The 14,440-nt window shown below is 40.8% G+C and overlaps 1 protein-coding gene across 1 annotated transcript in view; it reads left to right on the forward strand.

Moving 5' to 3' along the window:
* The first annotated feature begins 9,188 nt into the window (after positions 1-9,188).
* CDHR1 (cadherin related family member 1) overlaps positions 9,189-14,440 on the forward strand; it is a 115,903-nt gene continuing 110,651 nt past the window's right edge. Inside the window, exons 1-2 of the mRNA XM_066598732.1 lie at positions 9,189-9,252; positions 10,111-10,206. Coding sequence (XP_066454829.1) covers positions 9,189-9,252; positions 10,111-10,206 — 160 coding nt within the window. The remainder of the gene's footprint in view (positions 9,253-10,110; positions 10,207-14,440) is intronic.

A 14,440-nucleotide genomic window follows, 5' to 3' on the forward strand; every position in this document is an offset into this window, starting at 1 on the left:
TTGTGTATCTAGTAAACTGGTTCTGGTACTGTATTTATATACTGATCAGGCATTATATTTATGTTATAGGATAGTTTCTAGTCCTCCTTTTAGGTACTAAATGGTTATGATACCAAGCTTGATTCTGGGGCTGTATTTATGTTACAAGGCCAATTTTGATGCTGTATTTAAGTTATGACAGAAACTACTACTGTGTTGGGGCGCAAAGAGGAGTAAACAGGATTTGGCAGAGTTAGAGGCATGGCTTAATATTGAATAAAAATTTCCCATGCATATGTTTCGTCCTGCTTTGGAAACCCTCCTGTAAAAATACTACATTTGCCCCTATGCTTTCCTGTTATTTATGCTGCACAGTGAACTTAAAAGCAAAACCTAAAAAGCAGTCATTAAATTGCATTTTTTTCCTATACCTTCCCCGAGTGAAAAAAATTAATATATAATATATTATGTGTATCCCCAAAAAAGTCCTAAAAAATACAAATTGTTCTGTAAAAAACAAGCCATTATACAGTTATGTCACCTAAAAAATGTTAAAACATTATGGCTCTTAGGCTTCTTTCCCATGAGTGTATATCAGCCTGCTGTTTTCATGGTCGGCCAATATACGCTGTGATCTGACGCATTGGATTCCAATGCATCAGATCACATGGCCATATTCCTATGACGTAAAAGCGCCTGGCCAGCCAATATAGCGCCGGGCGTTTTTACATCGGGCCCAAAAGATAGTCCTGGAAGGTCAAGAAAAAAGAGGGAATAAGTCCAGCCCTTAGATGTACATGCACATAGGCAAGTCTTTAGTCATGAAAAAAATCTCAGTCTTTATGACTAAAGATTTGTGAATGTGCATGTACATCTAAGGTTTGGACTTATTCACAGTATTTTCTCAACCTTCATCACTACATTTATTATACATCAAGCCACGGGTTGTATGGATACTGTATACCTCTTTTACTACTTCCCCACCAGGATACCTAATTAGGATAAGTAGTTTTCCACTGCACTTTACCGCCACTGGAGGAACTCTACTGCTTTGCCTACACAATATCTACTATGGAGTAGACTTGTGTTAAACACAGCAGCAACTCAGAAGTGGCAGAGCTGCAGTGGAGAGAGGGAGCAGCAGCCTGAGCCAATGATGAAACTGGATGTATGTCACATGACCTCAGACTCCCTGTAGACACTGTGGATCTTGATCACAATGCTGCCCTACCGGTGCTCAGCTAAAAGACAATCAAGCAGCAAACCCTTAGAAAAACAAATAGCAGGCAATCATCTGCCATATTGTTTTTGAGCTCTTGACCCACAATCACTCCGTCTTTAATTAATTTTAATTTTTTTATTACTTTATAAGATCTCAACCAAGGCCTATTTCTATTACTTGCGTATGACACACCGGCATGACAGTCACACCATGAAGAGATGTGCATTTTTTTTAAAACATTCGAGTGAATTACTCAGCAGTCATTTATAATTGCTCATTATACCATTTTAATTGGATGACTAGAGGACTGTTAATTTATTCATTTCTGGAAAGTGTGAAAGATTGGTTAGCAGGGGATGAAAGTCTGCACTTTTTTAGTGTCATCTTTTAGCAGGAAAGTTTTATATTGGTTTCCTTTTGAGAGAGACTATGTTGCCATGGAAACCACAATCTTTAATATTATAACCTGCATGATATCTCTATCTTCAGTCCCTACCATAAATCAGTTCTCACACATCAGTAAAAACTTATATTTAGACAGATAGCACTTCCGTAAGAAAGTGCTAGAAAGTTATGTATAAGAGGGAAAATAAGCCGCAAAAAGAGGGGAGGATCACATCATGAACGTAATTTGCTTTGCTTGTGGTGTAAACATATAGATTGAATGTATACAAGAAATAATTCACCAACCTACTGTAAAATAAAGTATTGGAAGGTAACTGTTTTGTGTAAATGTCTCAGATAAATTTAAGGACCATTCAGATACTAACTATATACTTAGGGTTGCTACTAGAGATGAGCGAACGTACTCGGTAAAGCACTACTCGTCCGAGTAATGTGCTTTATCCGAGTATCGCTGTGCTCGTCCCTGAAGATTCGGGGAGCGCCGCTGCTGACAGGTGAGTTGCGGCGGGGAGCAGGGGAGAGCGGGCGGGAGAGAAGGAGAGAGAGATCTCCCCTCCGTTCCTCCCCGCTCTCCCCTGCAGCTCCCCGCTCCGCGGCGCTCCCCGAATCTTTCAGGACGAGCACAGCGGTACTCGGATAAAGCACATTACTCGGACGAGTAGTGCTTTACCGAGTACGTTCGCTCATCTCTAGTTGCTACCTTTTTCACCAAAAGGGGGGGGGGGATGGTTTAACAGAGAGTTTGATTTCACCTTTATTATTCCTCCGAGAATAGTACAATTTAAATAAGCTGTCTGTCACCATTCTCATGTTGTGGCACTATCCTCTCCTGCGCCCAGTGCTTAGGCACCAGCTGCCAATGCCCCTTGAATTGAGGCACCATGCTCTCACCATATTGAAGTACTAGTTGCTGATATGTGCATAAAGATGCACTTTGGACGACTGCACTCTGGTGTACAGTCGTCTTGTTCCTCTTAAATGAAAGAAGTTTATAACATCAGGACTCTTCCCAGAACTGGTGTGAAGGCGCTACACTCTAAGCTACTAGAAGAATAGGGTCCAGATGCTGAATCACTTCTTTCCTCACTGTGTCCCTGCCACATACAGGACCTCTGGCACATCCAAAAAACCTTTGGAATTGTGTCACCTCCAGGCATCAAGCCATGTTTAATCCATTCAAACTGAAGGGGCTCACCCCCGAAACCCCTTTTTTTTTCTTGCTGGTTTTTATTTTGTTAAAAAATAAAAAAGAAGTGCTTTCACTATCACGTATTGGACCTTATTCTTCTAGTAGCTTAGAGTGTTGCGCCTTCACACCAGTATTTTCCCACACTCTTTTCGCTATACTCATGCTCACCTTGGTGGAACGTCATCTGGCTGACAACACCTCCATCATTTGAAACACTTTGTACTCCAAAACTATTTCACCATTCTTACTGGCTCCACCCTCCTTTTTCATCTCTTTTCTTCCTAGAACTGGCCAACCCACCAAACCAACTAATCAGGGGAGAACGGCCTTGGTAAGAGAGGTGACCAAGAACCGATTGATCACTCTGGCTGAGCTCCAAAGATTCTGTTTGCAGATTGGAGAAACTTCTAGAAGGTTAACCATCATTGCTTCTCTCCACCAATCAGAGTGGGTAAAAAGAAGCCTCTTTTCATTAAAAGACCCCTGTGAGTTCACCTGGAATTTGCCAAAAGCACCTAAAGGATTATCAGACTGTAAGAAAAAGGATTCACTAGTCGGATGAAACCAAGATTGAACTTTTTGGCCTCAATTCATTAGAAGCATTACATCTGGAGGATGCCATCCCTACAGTGAAGCATGGTGTTGAAAACATTATATTGTGTGCGTGTTTTTTAGTGGCTGGGACAGTGAGACTATTCCATTCAACTTTCTATCAAACTTGACCAAAGTACAGAGATATTTTTAATGCACCCTGATCCAAAGTGCAAGGGACCTCAGACTAGGCAGAAGATTCACCTTCCAAGAAGACAATGACCCTAAGCACACAAGCACAAAGCCAAGACAACACAGGAGGGGCCAAAGAACTACTCTGTGAATGTCTCTGAGTGGCCCAGCAAAAGCCCTGACTTGAACCTAATCGAACATCTCTGGAGAGGTCTGAAAATGGCAGAAAGTCCCTAAATCCAGGTGTGCAAACCTTGTGGCATCAGACCCAAGAAGACTAGAGGCTGGAATCACAGCCAAAGTGCTTCACCTATGTACTGAGAACAGTGTCTGAATACTTGGGTCAGTGCAATATTTTAGTTTTTCATTAAAAAAATACAAAGATTCTGGAAAGTTGATCTCTTTACCCCTCCCACCATTCTTGCATAACCCTCTACTTCCACCAGGCTTTGACTCCCCCCTTAACATAAGGACAAATAAGGGTAGTTCAAAAATATACCACTTACTCTCATTGAACGGCATAGTAACATTCCCCACCCTTCAAGAAAAATATGACCTACCGCCTTCCGAAATATTTCATTACCTACAACTTAAAAAATTTTGTATCCTCTCTCCTCCGAAATAGAAACTCCCCAATAATCATAACTCCCTTTGAAAAATTCTGTCTTAAATACCCGCGAGCAAAAGGCCTTATCTCACAAATCTACTCGAAGCTAGTACATTCTTCGTACCATGCACAACTATCTAATGTATCTCGATGGGAACAATATATAGGCAATTCCTTAGAGGGGGACGAGTGGTCTCAGATATGGAGATCGACCAACTGTGGTGCCCTGAATACACTAATGTAATGTAACATCATATAAAATTCTACTGCGTTGGTATTTAGTTCCCACTAGAATAGCACATGCAGTTCCAGGCTACTCCAGAGATTGCTTCCGGGGGTGCTCCTCCCCAGGAGACTTGTTCTACATATGGTGCTCCTGCTCTTGAGTCAAAAGACTCTGGATTAGGACATATTCTCTAATTTATTCGGTAACCTATCATAACCTGGGGAAAAAAAACATGGGAAGCCCTGTTAAATGAGAGGATCGAAAATATATGCCCATCTTCTAGAAAACTAATCTCGTTCTTTTTTTTAGCTATGAAGCAAACTATCTCTAAATCTTGGCAAGGCTTCCCTGAGGTTAAGCGCTGTATGAACTGATATCTAATTAATGAAAAACTAACATCAATAACAGAAGACATGTATGATAGGTTCCTGAGCATTTGGACCCCACAGATAGATTATGCCCTCCCTGTAATGGGGGTTGGCCCAACAACCCCTCTATAAGTCCAAAACCCAAAACATAGTCTTACAGCTCCCTCCACCCCTTTTGGGTCGTCATCCTGAGAGAGAAGAATCCCCCTCCCTCCTCCTCCCCTCTGACCTTCATTGGCCCTGGCCAGACCATTGTTAACAGTAAATTGCTACTACTTGAAATACTGCAGAAAACTCTGGTTACATTGGAACACCAAAACTTGGTATTGTTTATCAAACCAGATCAAATATTGTTATGTGATAGCTTTTTTATAATACGCCAACATAATTTTTCATATTGCTATTTATTTAGGTAGATACATTTTTATTTAAAAAAATGAATAAATACAAAGGCTCCATATATAGTGGTTCTAGTAGTGCGCATGGTATGATGGTATTATTGGTAATATCAGTTATTATATAATGCATTTTGTTCAAAATCAATATGAAAGTAATATTTTATTCCAGTGTGGTAGTAATATTTACTCCTGGTATTTGATGTAATTTTTTCGTAAGACCTTAGCAATACCCCTGGAAGTACTAGAGTTCAGCGCTGCAGCACTCTGTGAGCTGCCTCCTGAATATCTTGAATGTGACTGTGTTGTTAATACAAAATTTCATTATTTGGAGCCCCATTTATAATTTTGCCTAGGGCCACAATTTGTCTAAAACCGACCCTGACTACAGAAAATGAGTTACAGACTAAGGGTGGATTCAGACGTGCGTGTTTATATGTGTACAATTGTGCGCACAAAACCACACATCTATTAAAACCATTGCTTCCTTATGGTGTATTCACATGTCCGTGTTTTACAGGTATGCAAACGCATATACCTGCAAAACATAGGCCAGCGTGCACCATAGGTCCATGGTGAAGTGTCAACATTCCCCACAGGGAGTCCCCTTGTCACTGAACACTGTGATCCTTCTGTCACAGTGTTCAGTAACCAAGGGATCCCCTGTCATAGCTGTCACGGCTGTGGCATAGGATTTCATCAACCCCGCAGGGAGTAAAGAATCCCCTGCCACAGCTGTGACAGTTATGGCAGAGGATCGCGATTTTCTTCCATTGCTTCTGCAATCCCATTGAAAGCAATGGGCTGCTGGCAAGCCCTGCAGAGATTTTCGGGGAAGGTCTTTAAATTTCAGCCCTTCCCTGAAAATCATCTATAGAATGTGTTAAAAATTTTAAAAAGTTATATTTACCTCTTCTCAGCTGCTGGGGCTCAGGCGCGTCAAGCCTGTCCTCTCCCTGCACTGATCTGAAGCTCTTTCAGCAGTTGGGGATTTCAAATCCCCACCTGCTGAAAAGCTGTATCTGATTGGCTAAGTGCTCAGCCAATCAGAGGCAACTCTCAGCCATTCATTGAATTCAATGAACTCAACAAAGTGGGATCAGAAACAAGTGGTATTTGATATAAAAGTCAGATTATATCACTTCTGACTTTTGAGACCAGAACCCCTTAAATGCAGTATGCCTTAGGGCTTATTTACACGAGTGTATATTGGCCGGTGTTTTCACGGCTGGCCGATATACGCTTGCATCTAAGCAGTTTCCACCCCTCACCAGATCTGCTATAGATGCTGAGGAAGCCCGGGCGTCATGCTAGTGTGGCACACTGTGGTAATGCAGGGCAATCCACTGCTTTACTGGTATGGGTTGGAATCCTATATAGCGTGACACACTTATCTATGGCTGACAGCTTTGGTATCAGTTCACATGTGCAGACTATTTTCTCTGCAGTCACCCCTCCTCCCATTTAGTTGAGGTGTGTGACTGCTTTTTAGCTTTTTAGTTTGCATTGAATAATTGCTCCCTCATATCACAATCTGGCTCTCTGCATGCTATCAGGGAACATGGTGATTGAGCCTGCCGTACAATGTATCAGGGGATGCTTGGCTTCTTTTTCTGTGAGTTATGTCTTTGTATATTTTTCTCTCACCTCTGTGATTTTATATTAAAAGCACAAAAATGTGAACACACCCAGCCAGGCAGCAAAGAATGACAGTGCAAATATCAGAACCTGATTTCTGCAGGACAGGTGAGGAGAATGCGTGCCACACCTATGGAGGAGGGGACATAGGATGGCAGCTGTGATTTGTAAAATACTTATTAAGTGCTATTTACAAGTAAACAAAGTTTAAAACTACTAAATCTTTAGTCTATTAATTCAAGCTGGTGAGTGGTTTCAATGTAGACAACATAGTCAATACTTACGATATGAATTAATACGGTTTTACGCATAGAATAGATGCATCATAACAAATTTTACAAATTGTTAAGTCTTACAATATAGCCCGCAACTGTGTGCATGTTTTTTTCAATGTTAAATAGCCCTGACCGAAAGAAGTTAGGTTCACCAATGAAGAAGCTAAGTTAACTGGAAACCAATCTCGTAGGGATTGTAATGGTGTCCATATAGTAACATAGTATGTAAGGCTGAATGAAGACAATGTCCATCTAGTTCAGCCTGTTTATCCTCCTATGTTGTGGATCCTGAGGCAGGCAAAAAACCCCAAGAAGCAGGAGCCAATTAGCCCATTTGGGGGAAAATTCCTTCCCAACTCCCTAATGGCAATAAGAGTAATCCCTGGATTAACCCCTAATAGTTCCTAGCTGCCTGTATACCTGGATTAACAATTGACCTAAGATTTATATTCCTGTAATATCCTTCCGCTCTAGAAAGACATCAAGTCCCCTTTTAAACTCCTCTATGGATTTTGCCATCACCACATCCTCAGGGTGCATTCACACGAACGTATATTGGCTCGGTTTTCACGCCGAGCCAATATACGTTGTCCTCATGTGCAGTGGGGGGAGGCTGGAAGAGCCCAGGAGCAGGAACTGAGCTCCTGCCCCCTCTCTGCCTCCGCCCCTCTGCACTATTTGCAATGAGAGGAGGCGGAACAGGGGCGGGGCTAAGTTTTGGGAATTAGCCCCGCCCCCGTTCCACCTCTCCCCATTGCAAATAGTGCAGAGGGGTGGAGAGGAGGCAGAGAGGGGGCGGGAGCTGAGTTTCTGCTCCTGGGCTCTTCCAGCCTCCCCCCCCCTGCACATGAGGACAACGTATATCGGCTCGGCGTGAAAACCCAGCCGATATACGTTCGTGTGAACGCACCCTCAGGCAGAGAGTTCCATAGTCTCACTGCTCTTACAGTAAAGAACCCTTTTCTGTGTTGGCGATGAAACCTGCTTTCTTCTAGAAAAGAGCATGCCCCTTTGTTACAGTCGCAGTTTTGGGTATAAACAGATCATGGGAGAGATCCTTGTATTGTCCCCTCATGTATTTATACATAGTTATTTGATCACGCAACATTGCTAGAAACGAAGGAAAGACATACCTAAATATATTAAAATAAAAAAAGGAAACTCAGACACTTCCACACTCACTGATTGGTGATTTTACAAAACAATGCTATGTCAGCGCATTATGATCACATTTCAATTATTGATTTACATGATGCTCAAATTCCTAAGGAGGGAACTTATAAAACAGTTTAGGGCAGAAATCTGGTGTAAAAAAATTGCACAAGCTCCACTTGCACAAAATTATGCAACTTTTCAGCATTTCCTGTCACTTACGTCACTTACATATTTACAATTTTTTTATAAACTCATCATTTACACCAGAAACTGGTATATATTATAACAGAAATCCATACTCCGCTTTCCCTGTTATAGATTTCAGCAGGTGAAGCTTAGGTAACCCAAGATGCGGCAAATGTTATAGCTAGTAACACTTATTACATTTGGCGGTACATCTTACTCCAGCGGTACTGATCTAAGATGGCGTGCGACCCTAAATCTGTGGGTTCATTTCAGGAGATGTGATAGTCAAAAAGAAAATGTAAAAAGGTGGTAAAATAGTCATTCAGCGTGCCTTTAGGTTTTTAAACAACAAAAAAGAAGAGTATTGAAAGAAATTGTCTATATTCTTTGAGATTGAACTAATGTATAAAAATATAAGAAACATGAAATTTTAGAACTCTTTACATCCCTCCTGATCACTTATAACTAGTATCAGATGCAAAATACAGAGCATGTCTACACTAGGTTACAGGATTGTATTATCAGCCTACTCTTAAATCACTTTCATGTTCGGTAGTTTACTATACAAACTCAGAATTGGGCAGTTTCTTTACTTATATGAAAAAACAAACTCCCTCAGCTCTTCGCAAGTTAATTGGTCTAATTAGACAGTAGGCAGGAGAAAAATAAGACGTGTCATCGGATTAGCATCTTAGCATCTGTTACCTCCCCTTGCATAGAGAGTCCTTACATTGTCCTGAATGGCACCAACTACTGCAGGTCTTTAAAATAAAATTATAGAAAACTGCAAGGAAAGAAAGTGACAATTCTGTCCTTGGCGATGAAGTATGTCTGGCACTTTACAACATCTTCTCTTTTGTCTCTGCTTCACATTTGCGTAGCAGGTAAGTGAAATTGCCTTATTTCCAACATGAAAAAGAAAAAGCAGAGACGCTCACAGAATAGAAAAGCTAATCTGTCTTCATGGAGCCAGCACATGGGAGGGGGGCAGCCGGTTACAGTTGGGGGCCCTGTTCTACACATTAGATTGTTTTCAAATTGGGATTAAAGGGAATTGATTCTAAAGTCGGTATGCAAATAGGAGTGCAAATAGCCTGCAGGGAACCTTCTAGCTCTGGTTCCGAATTTATGATGTTTCTACAAGATATTGATGTACTAACATGACTAACTAGCGGTTGTTTTCTATGTTTTGCTGTTAAAATTGTCTGCTAGCCTTTTCTGCTGATTCTGGCATTTGCTTAGTACTTTTAGCATGGCATAAAAGGAGTTAAATAATTTTTTTAGCATAAAAAACTGTTAAGTGGTAATGTTGTTAATATGTAATGTGAATTAATTCTCTGTTACTAAGCATTTTAGGCTTTCTAGTCTTATGTACTGTTTTTTTAAAAGACTAAATATGGGCCATATCATTCAAAGTGTTACATAGAAAATGGGAAGTTTGGGTTGTAATGCACCTTTACTGTGTAGTATTGCCGTTTTAGTTAGTCTTATATACTGTAGGTGTGTTTGTATACGCTGTATGTATTTTTGATGATATATACTCCCATTGACTCCTGTGGTAGCTCCGCTAACATTGGCACAGAGAAGCCAAAGGGACATAGGTCTTCATTATAATGATCTGTGAAGTATCAGTTTAGAGATTTCCACCAATATGATTTTATAACCCGGCTCTAAAGTGTGTCAATAGTGATTACATTTTGTGAGACTTACAGGTAGATAATGTATATTTCTTTATTTTGCAGCACAAACCAATTATGCCCCCTACTTTTATGACAATGGACCTACAAGCACCAATGGGAACATGGCTCTTCTAAGCTTGTCGGAAGACACTCCAGTGGGTCAGTACAGAGTTTTAACCATTTTCTTGTGATCATTATTAGTTAACCGCAATCAAATGACAATCAGTGATACTGTAAATGTGGGAATGAGGGCCTGCCATTACTTTCTATTACATTCGCAACTATATATATATATATATTAGTTGTCAGAGACTTTTGACTTGAACAGTGTTGTCATGCACTTTATACATCTTACATGACATGCATTTTAATGCATTTTGTTATATTTACTTTATGTCTCTGCTGACTTCTGTGGGGCTATGGCTGCACAGAATTTGGAACACATATGAGGGGGCTCCCATTCTGCCATTGGTTGAGGGTCCCAGAAGTGAGACCTGTATTTATCAGTCATTTACGTTAAATCATGCAGATAAATGTATAAGATAGGAATACCCTTTTAATATCCAATCTTTATAAAGATACTATATATGTTACAGATTGAGACTGCAGTATTGTTGGCCAGATAACTGCAGCCATCACACTTTTTAAAATGTGCTGATTCATTAGTTTCCTCACTGATATCTATAAAAACACGCGGCCCCCGTTTGCATGTTTCTGCCTGCAAATATTTATTTTTGGTGTTTTGTTTTTCGAAGGTGAAGTTATGTTTGTGGGTATTGCTTCAGCTTCTAACAATTGCATCACAGAATTTTTAGTTTGCAGTTTATATTTTACGGGAACCCTCCAGGAAAAATTGATATACTAGGAGGGGGGGCTACCAAGGGCTTATTTCTGTAAGAAAAAAAAGTCACAAAAATTGGCACACACCATTTTCACACAAAATGTGTGACTTTTTTAATTTTACACTGTTATTGGCATTTTTAAGAAATAGCTATGGTTTAACAAAGGGGACGCATGGCCTTCTGTGATCTGACAGACTTGCTATGAAGATGCCAGAGATTGCCATAAATTCTAGCACAAATCTATGCCATTTCATAGCTGTTATAGATTTCACTTTCTGGTGCATGCACAGCTAGAGATCTGCCCAATGAATTAGGCACATTTTATGACAATGAACTTCAGATGAAGACTATATAAAAATAGAATAAATTTCCCTATTGTATTATACGTAGAACAGATCCTCAAGGGGCAGTACATTCCTTCTGTCTTTCGTGTTCTTTGAATCTCTAAGTCACACATTGCCCTCAGACCCGGCACTAGACATGTTACAGTATACAAGTTTTTCATGAAATGTTCTTTTAAGATATATTCAAGTTTCTGATTAGTTTCAATACATATTTATTGTCAAAAAAAATCCTGCTCCTAGTAGGAGTTGTTGTTTTGCTGCAAATCTCTGCATGCAGTTATATCTCAGGCAGATATGCAAATGATTAGAGTTGTGGTGTGATTAGATGAATAATTTTGCCACCTAAGCTCCTAAAAGTGGTTTACCCTTTTGGCCTATAAAAGGCTCTCAGAGGCTCCCTGTGTGTAGTGACCTCTTCTTCCACTTGTGTAGAGCTTGTTGACCACTAGACGCCTCTACGATGCAGAGAAGAGATTTCACCCAGATGGCAGAGTTTGAAAGAGGGCGCATTATTGGACTGCAAGAAGTTGGATGGTCGTATCGATGAATTGTTAGCTCTTTGGGCCTTTCTGACCAGCATTCTAGGAGGTATTGGAAATAGTAGATGTGTGAGGGCATGCACACAAGGCGACCGGGCTCAGGACACCACCGACAGACCACCAGTAGAGAGGATTGTTTAATTATCCGACAAGCACAAGCAGCTCCAACTGTTTTGTTGTACACTATCCTGAGAAAGGTGGCACCATTGTTACAGAACTCAGTGTCTCACAGCACCCATTACATGCACTGCCTTTTACACGCAACTGCAATCGCCTCCGTTTGCAGTGGTGTTGTGAACAATGAAATTGGATGCTACAGAGTGAAATTGGGTTGTTTTCAGTGAAGAATCCAGGTTTTGTTTGGGCGCTAATGACTGCAATGTTTGTGTCTGGAGACCTAGGGATTAGCACCTCAAACCTGCCTTTGCTTTGGAGCGGCACACTTTCCCCTGCTGGTGTGATGGTCTGGGGGGGGGGGGGCATCACATATGGCAGTCAGTCACCCCTAGTAGTGGAACGAGGGACAATGACAACTCAGCGGTATGTTTAGGATATCCTGCAGTCACCTGTGTTGTCTCTATTGGAAGAGCTTTCAAGAGGCAGCAGAAAAATGCTCAGCCGCAAACAGGAAGGGTGTCACAAGAATGCCCCTACAACATGTAACATTTCCATGGACTGTTTAATTGTTAAACTTATCACCAATATAACATGTATGGGACTATCTGGGATGTGAACTTTGACAGGCTATGAGTTTACATGATCTAGAGGCTCAGTTACAGCAAATGTGGACTATACGGAACCTGTATGCCTCTATACCTCCATGCCCCTTGTATCACATCTTGTATCCAAGCTAGAAGCAGCCCAACAGGGTACTAGAGCCTCCATGCCCACCTGTATCACATCTTGTATCCAAGTTAGAGGTGGTACGACAGGGATCTGGAGCCTCCATGCCCCCTGTATCACAGCTAGTATCTAAGCTACAGGTGGTACAACAGGGTACTAGAGCCTCCATGCCCACCCGTATTACATTTTGTATCCAAGCTAGAGGTGGCCCAACAGGATACTAGAGCCTCCACATCTTGTATCCAAGATAGAGGCAGTACAACAGAATACTAGAGTCTTTGCCTGCCCATATCACATTTTGTATCCAAGCTAAAAGTGGCCCTAAAGGGTACTAGAGCCTCCATGCCCCCCTGTATCACATCTTGTGTCCAAACTAGAGGCAGTACAACAGGGTACTAGAGCCTCCATGCCCACCCGTATCCAAGCTAGAGGCAGTACAACAGGGTAATAGAGCTTCCATGCACATCCGTATCCCATCTTGTATCCAAGCTAGTGGCAGTACAACAGGATATTAGAGCCTCCATGCCCACCCGTATCACATTTTGTATCCAAGCTAGAGGCAGTACAACAGAGTACTACAGCCTCCATGCCTGCCCATATCAGATCTTGTATCCAAGCTAGAGGCAGAAGAAAAGGCTACTAGAGCCTCCATGCCTGCCTGTATCACATCTTGTATCCAAGCTAGAGGCAGTACAACAGAGTACTAGAGCCTCCATGCCTGTCCATATCAGATCTTGTATCCAAGCTAGAGGCGGCACAACGATGTTGCTAAAGAGTGTATATAATGTAACATATACATTTTGTATAAATAAATACTGTTGTGTACATGGAATAGAAGCATCATAACATTTTTTACAAATTGTCAGCTTAATTTGCAGTGGCAGAGTCTCATTCACACAATACTGCAACACAGCTTTTAAGACATTTTATGTTTTTTTCTTTTAAAACTACTTGTTGTTAGGCAGAGTTGCCATTGAGCCGAATGAGTAAGCTGGGTGAAAATTCCTGTGGGAGCTGCAGTGGCAGCCATACTGGTTGTTGCCCATCTTTGCAAGGAATACATCAAAGCAAACCTTTGAGTATAAAATAAATTAAATAAGAAAATACTTTAATTGTTAGTGCTTTAGAGTTCTTATTTGACAAGCTAAATGCTCTGTTCTTCACTGCTCTAAAAAATTAAGAGAACGCCTAAGTATAATAGTATGACCCCAAGATACTTAACTTCTCTTTTTTATTTTCATTTTTTCGTCCCTGCCTTCCAAGAGCCATTACTGTTTTATTTTTCCCATTATGAAAGCTTGTTTTCTTGCAGGATGAGTTGTAGTTTTAATGGTACCCTTTGATACACAATATAATGTACTAAAAACTTTTGCAAATTTTTAAATAAGGGTGAAATGGCAAAGATGCAATTGCACCATTTTTGTTTGTGGGGGAGGGCTTATTTTTTTCAGCATTCACTGCACAGTAAAAAGGATGTGAACTTTATTCTGTGGGTCACAACGATTATGGCGATACCAAATTTATTTAGTTTTTTATGTTTACCGACTTTTAAAAAGGAAACATTTTCTTAAGCAAACAATTGGGCTGAGTGAGGGCTCATTTTTTGTGAAGTGAACTGTAGCTGTTATTAGTACCATTTTGGAGTACATACATTTTTTTGATCATTTTTATTACATTTTTTGGGATCCAGGGTAACAGAAAAACCTGCATATTCTGGCCTTCTGTATTTTTTCTGTGGCGTTCACCACGCAGGATAAATAGTGCAACGTGCAGCCCGACACATCTATGTCCAGCAGAAAGAAGCAGCTTAGTGTTGAGAGCTGAG

The sequence above is a fragment of the Eleutherodactylus coqui genome, chromosome 4 (genome assembly GCF_035609145.1).
Source record: "Eleutherodactylus coqui strain aEleCoq1 chromosome 4, aEleCoq1.hap1, whole genome shotgun sequence".
NCBI classification, from domain to species: Eukaryota; Metazoa; Chordata; class Amphibia; order Anura; family Eleutherodactylidae; genus Eleutherodactylus; species Eleutherodactylus coqui.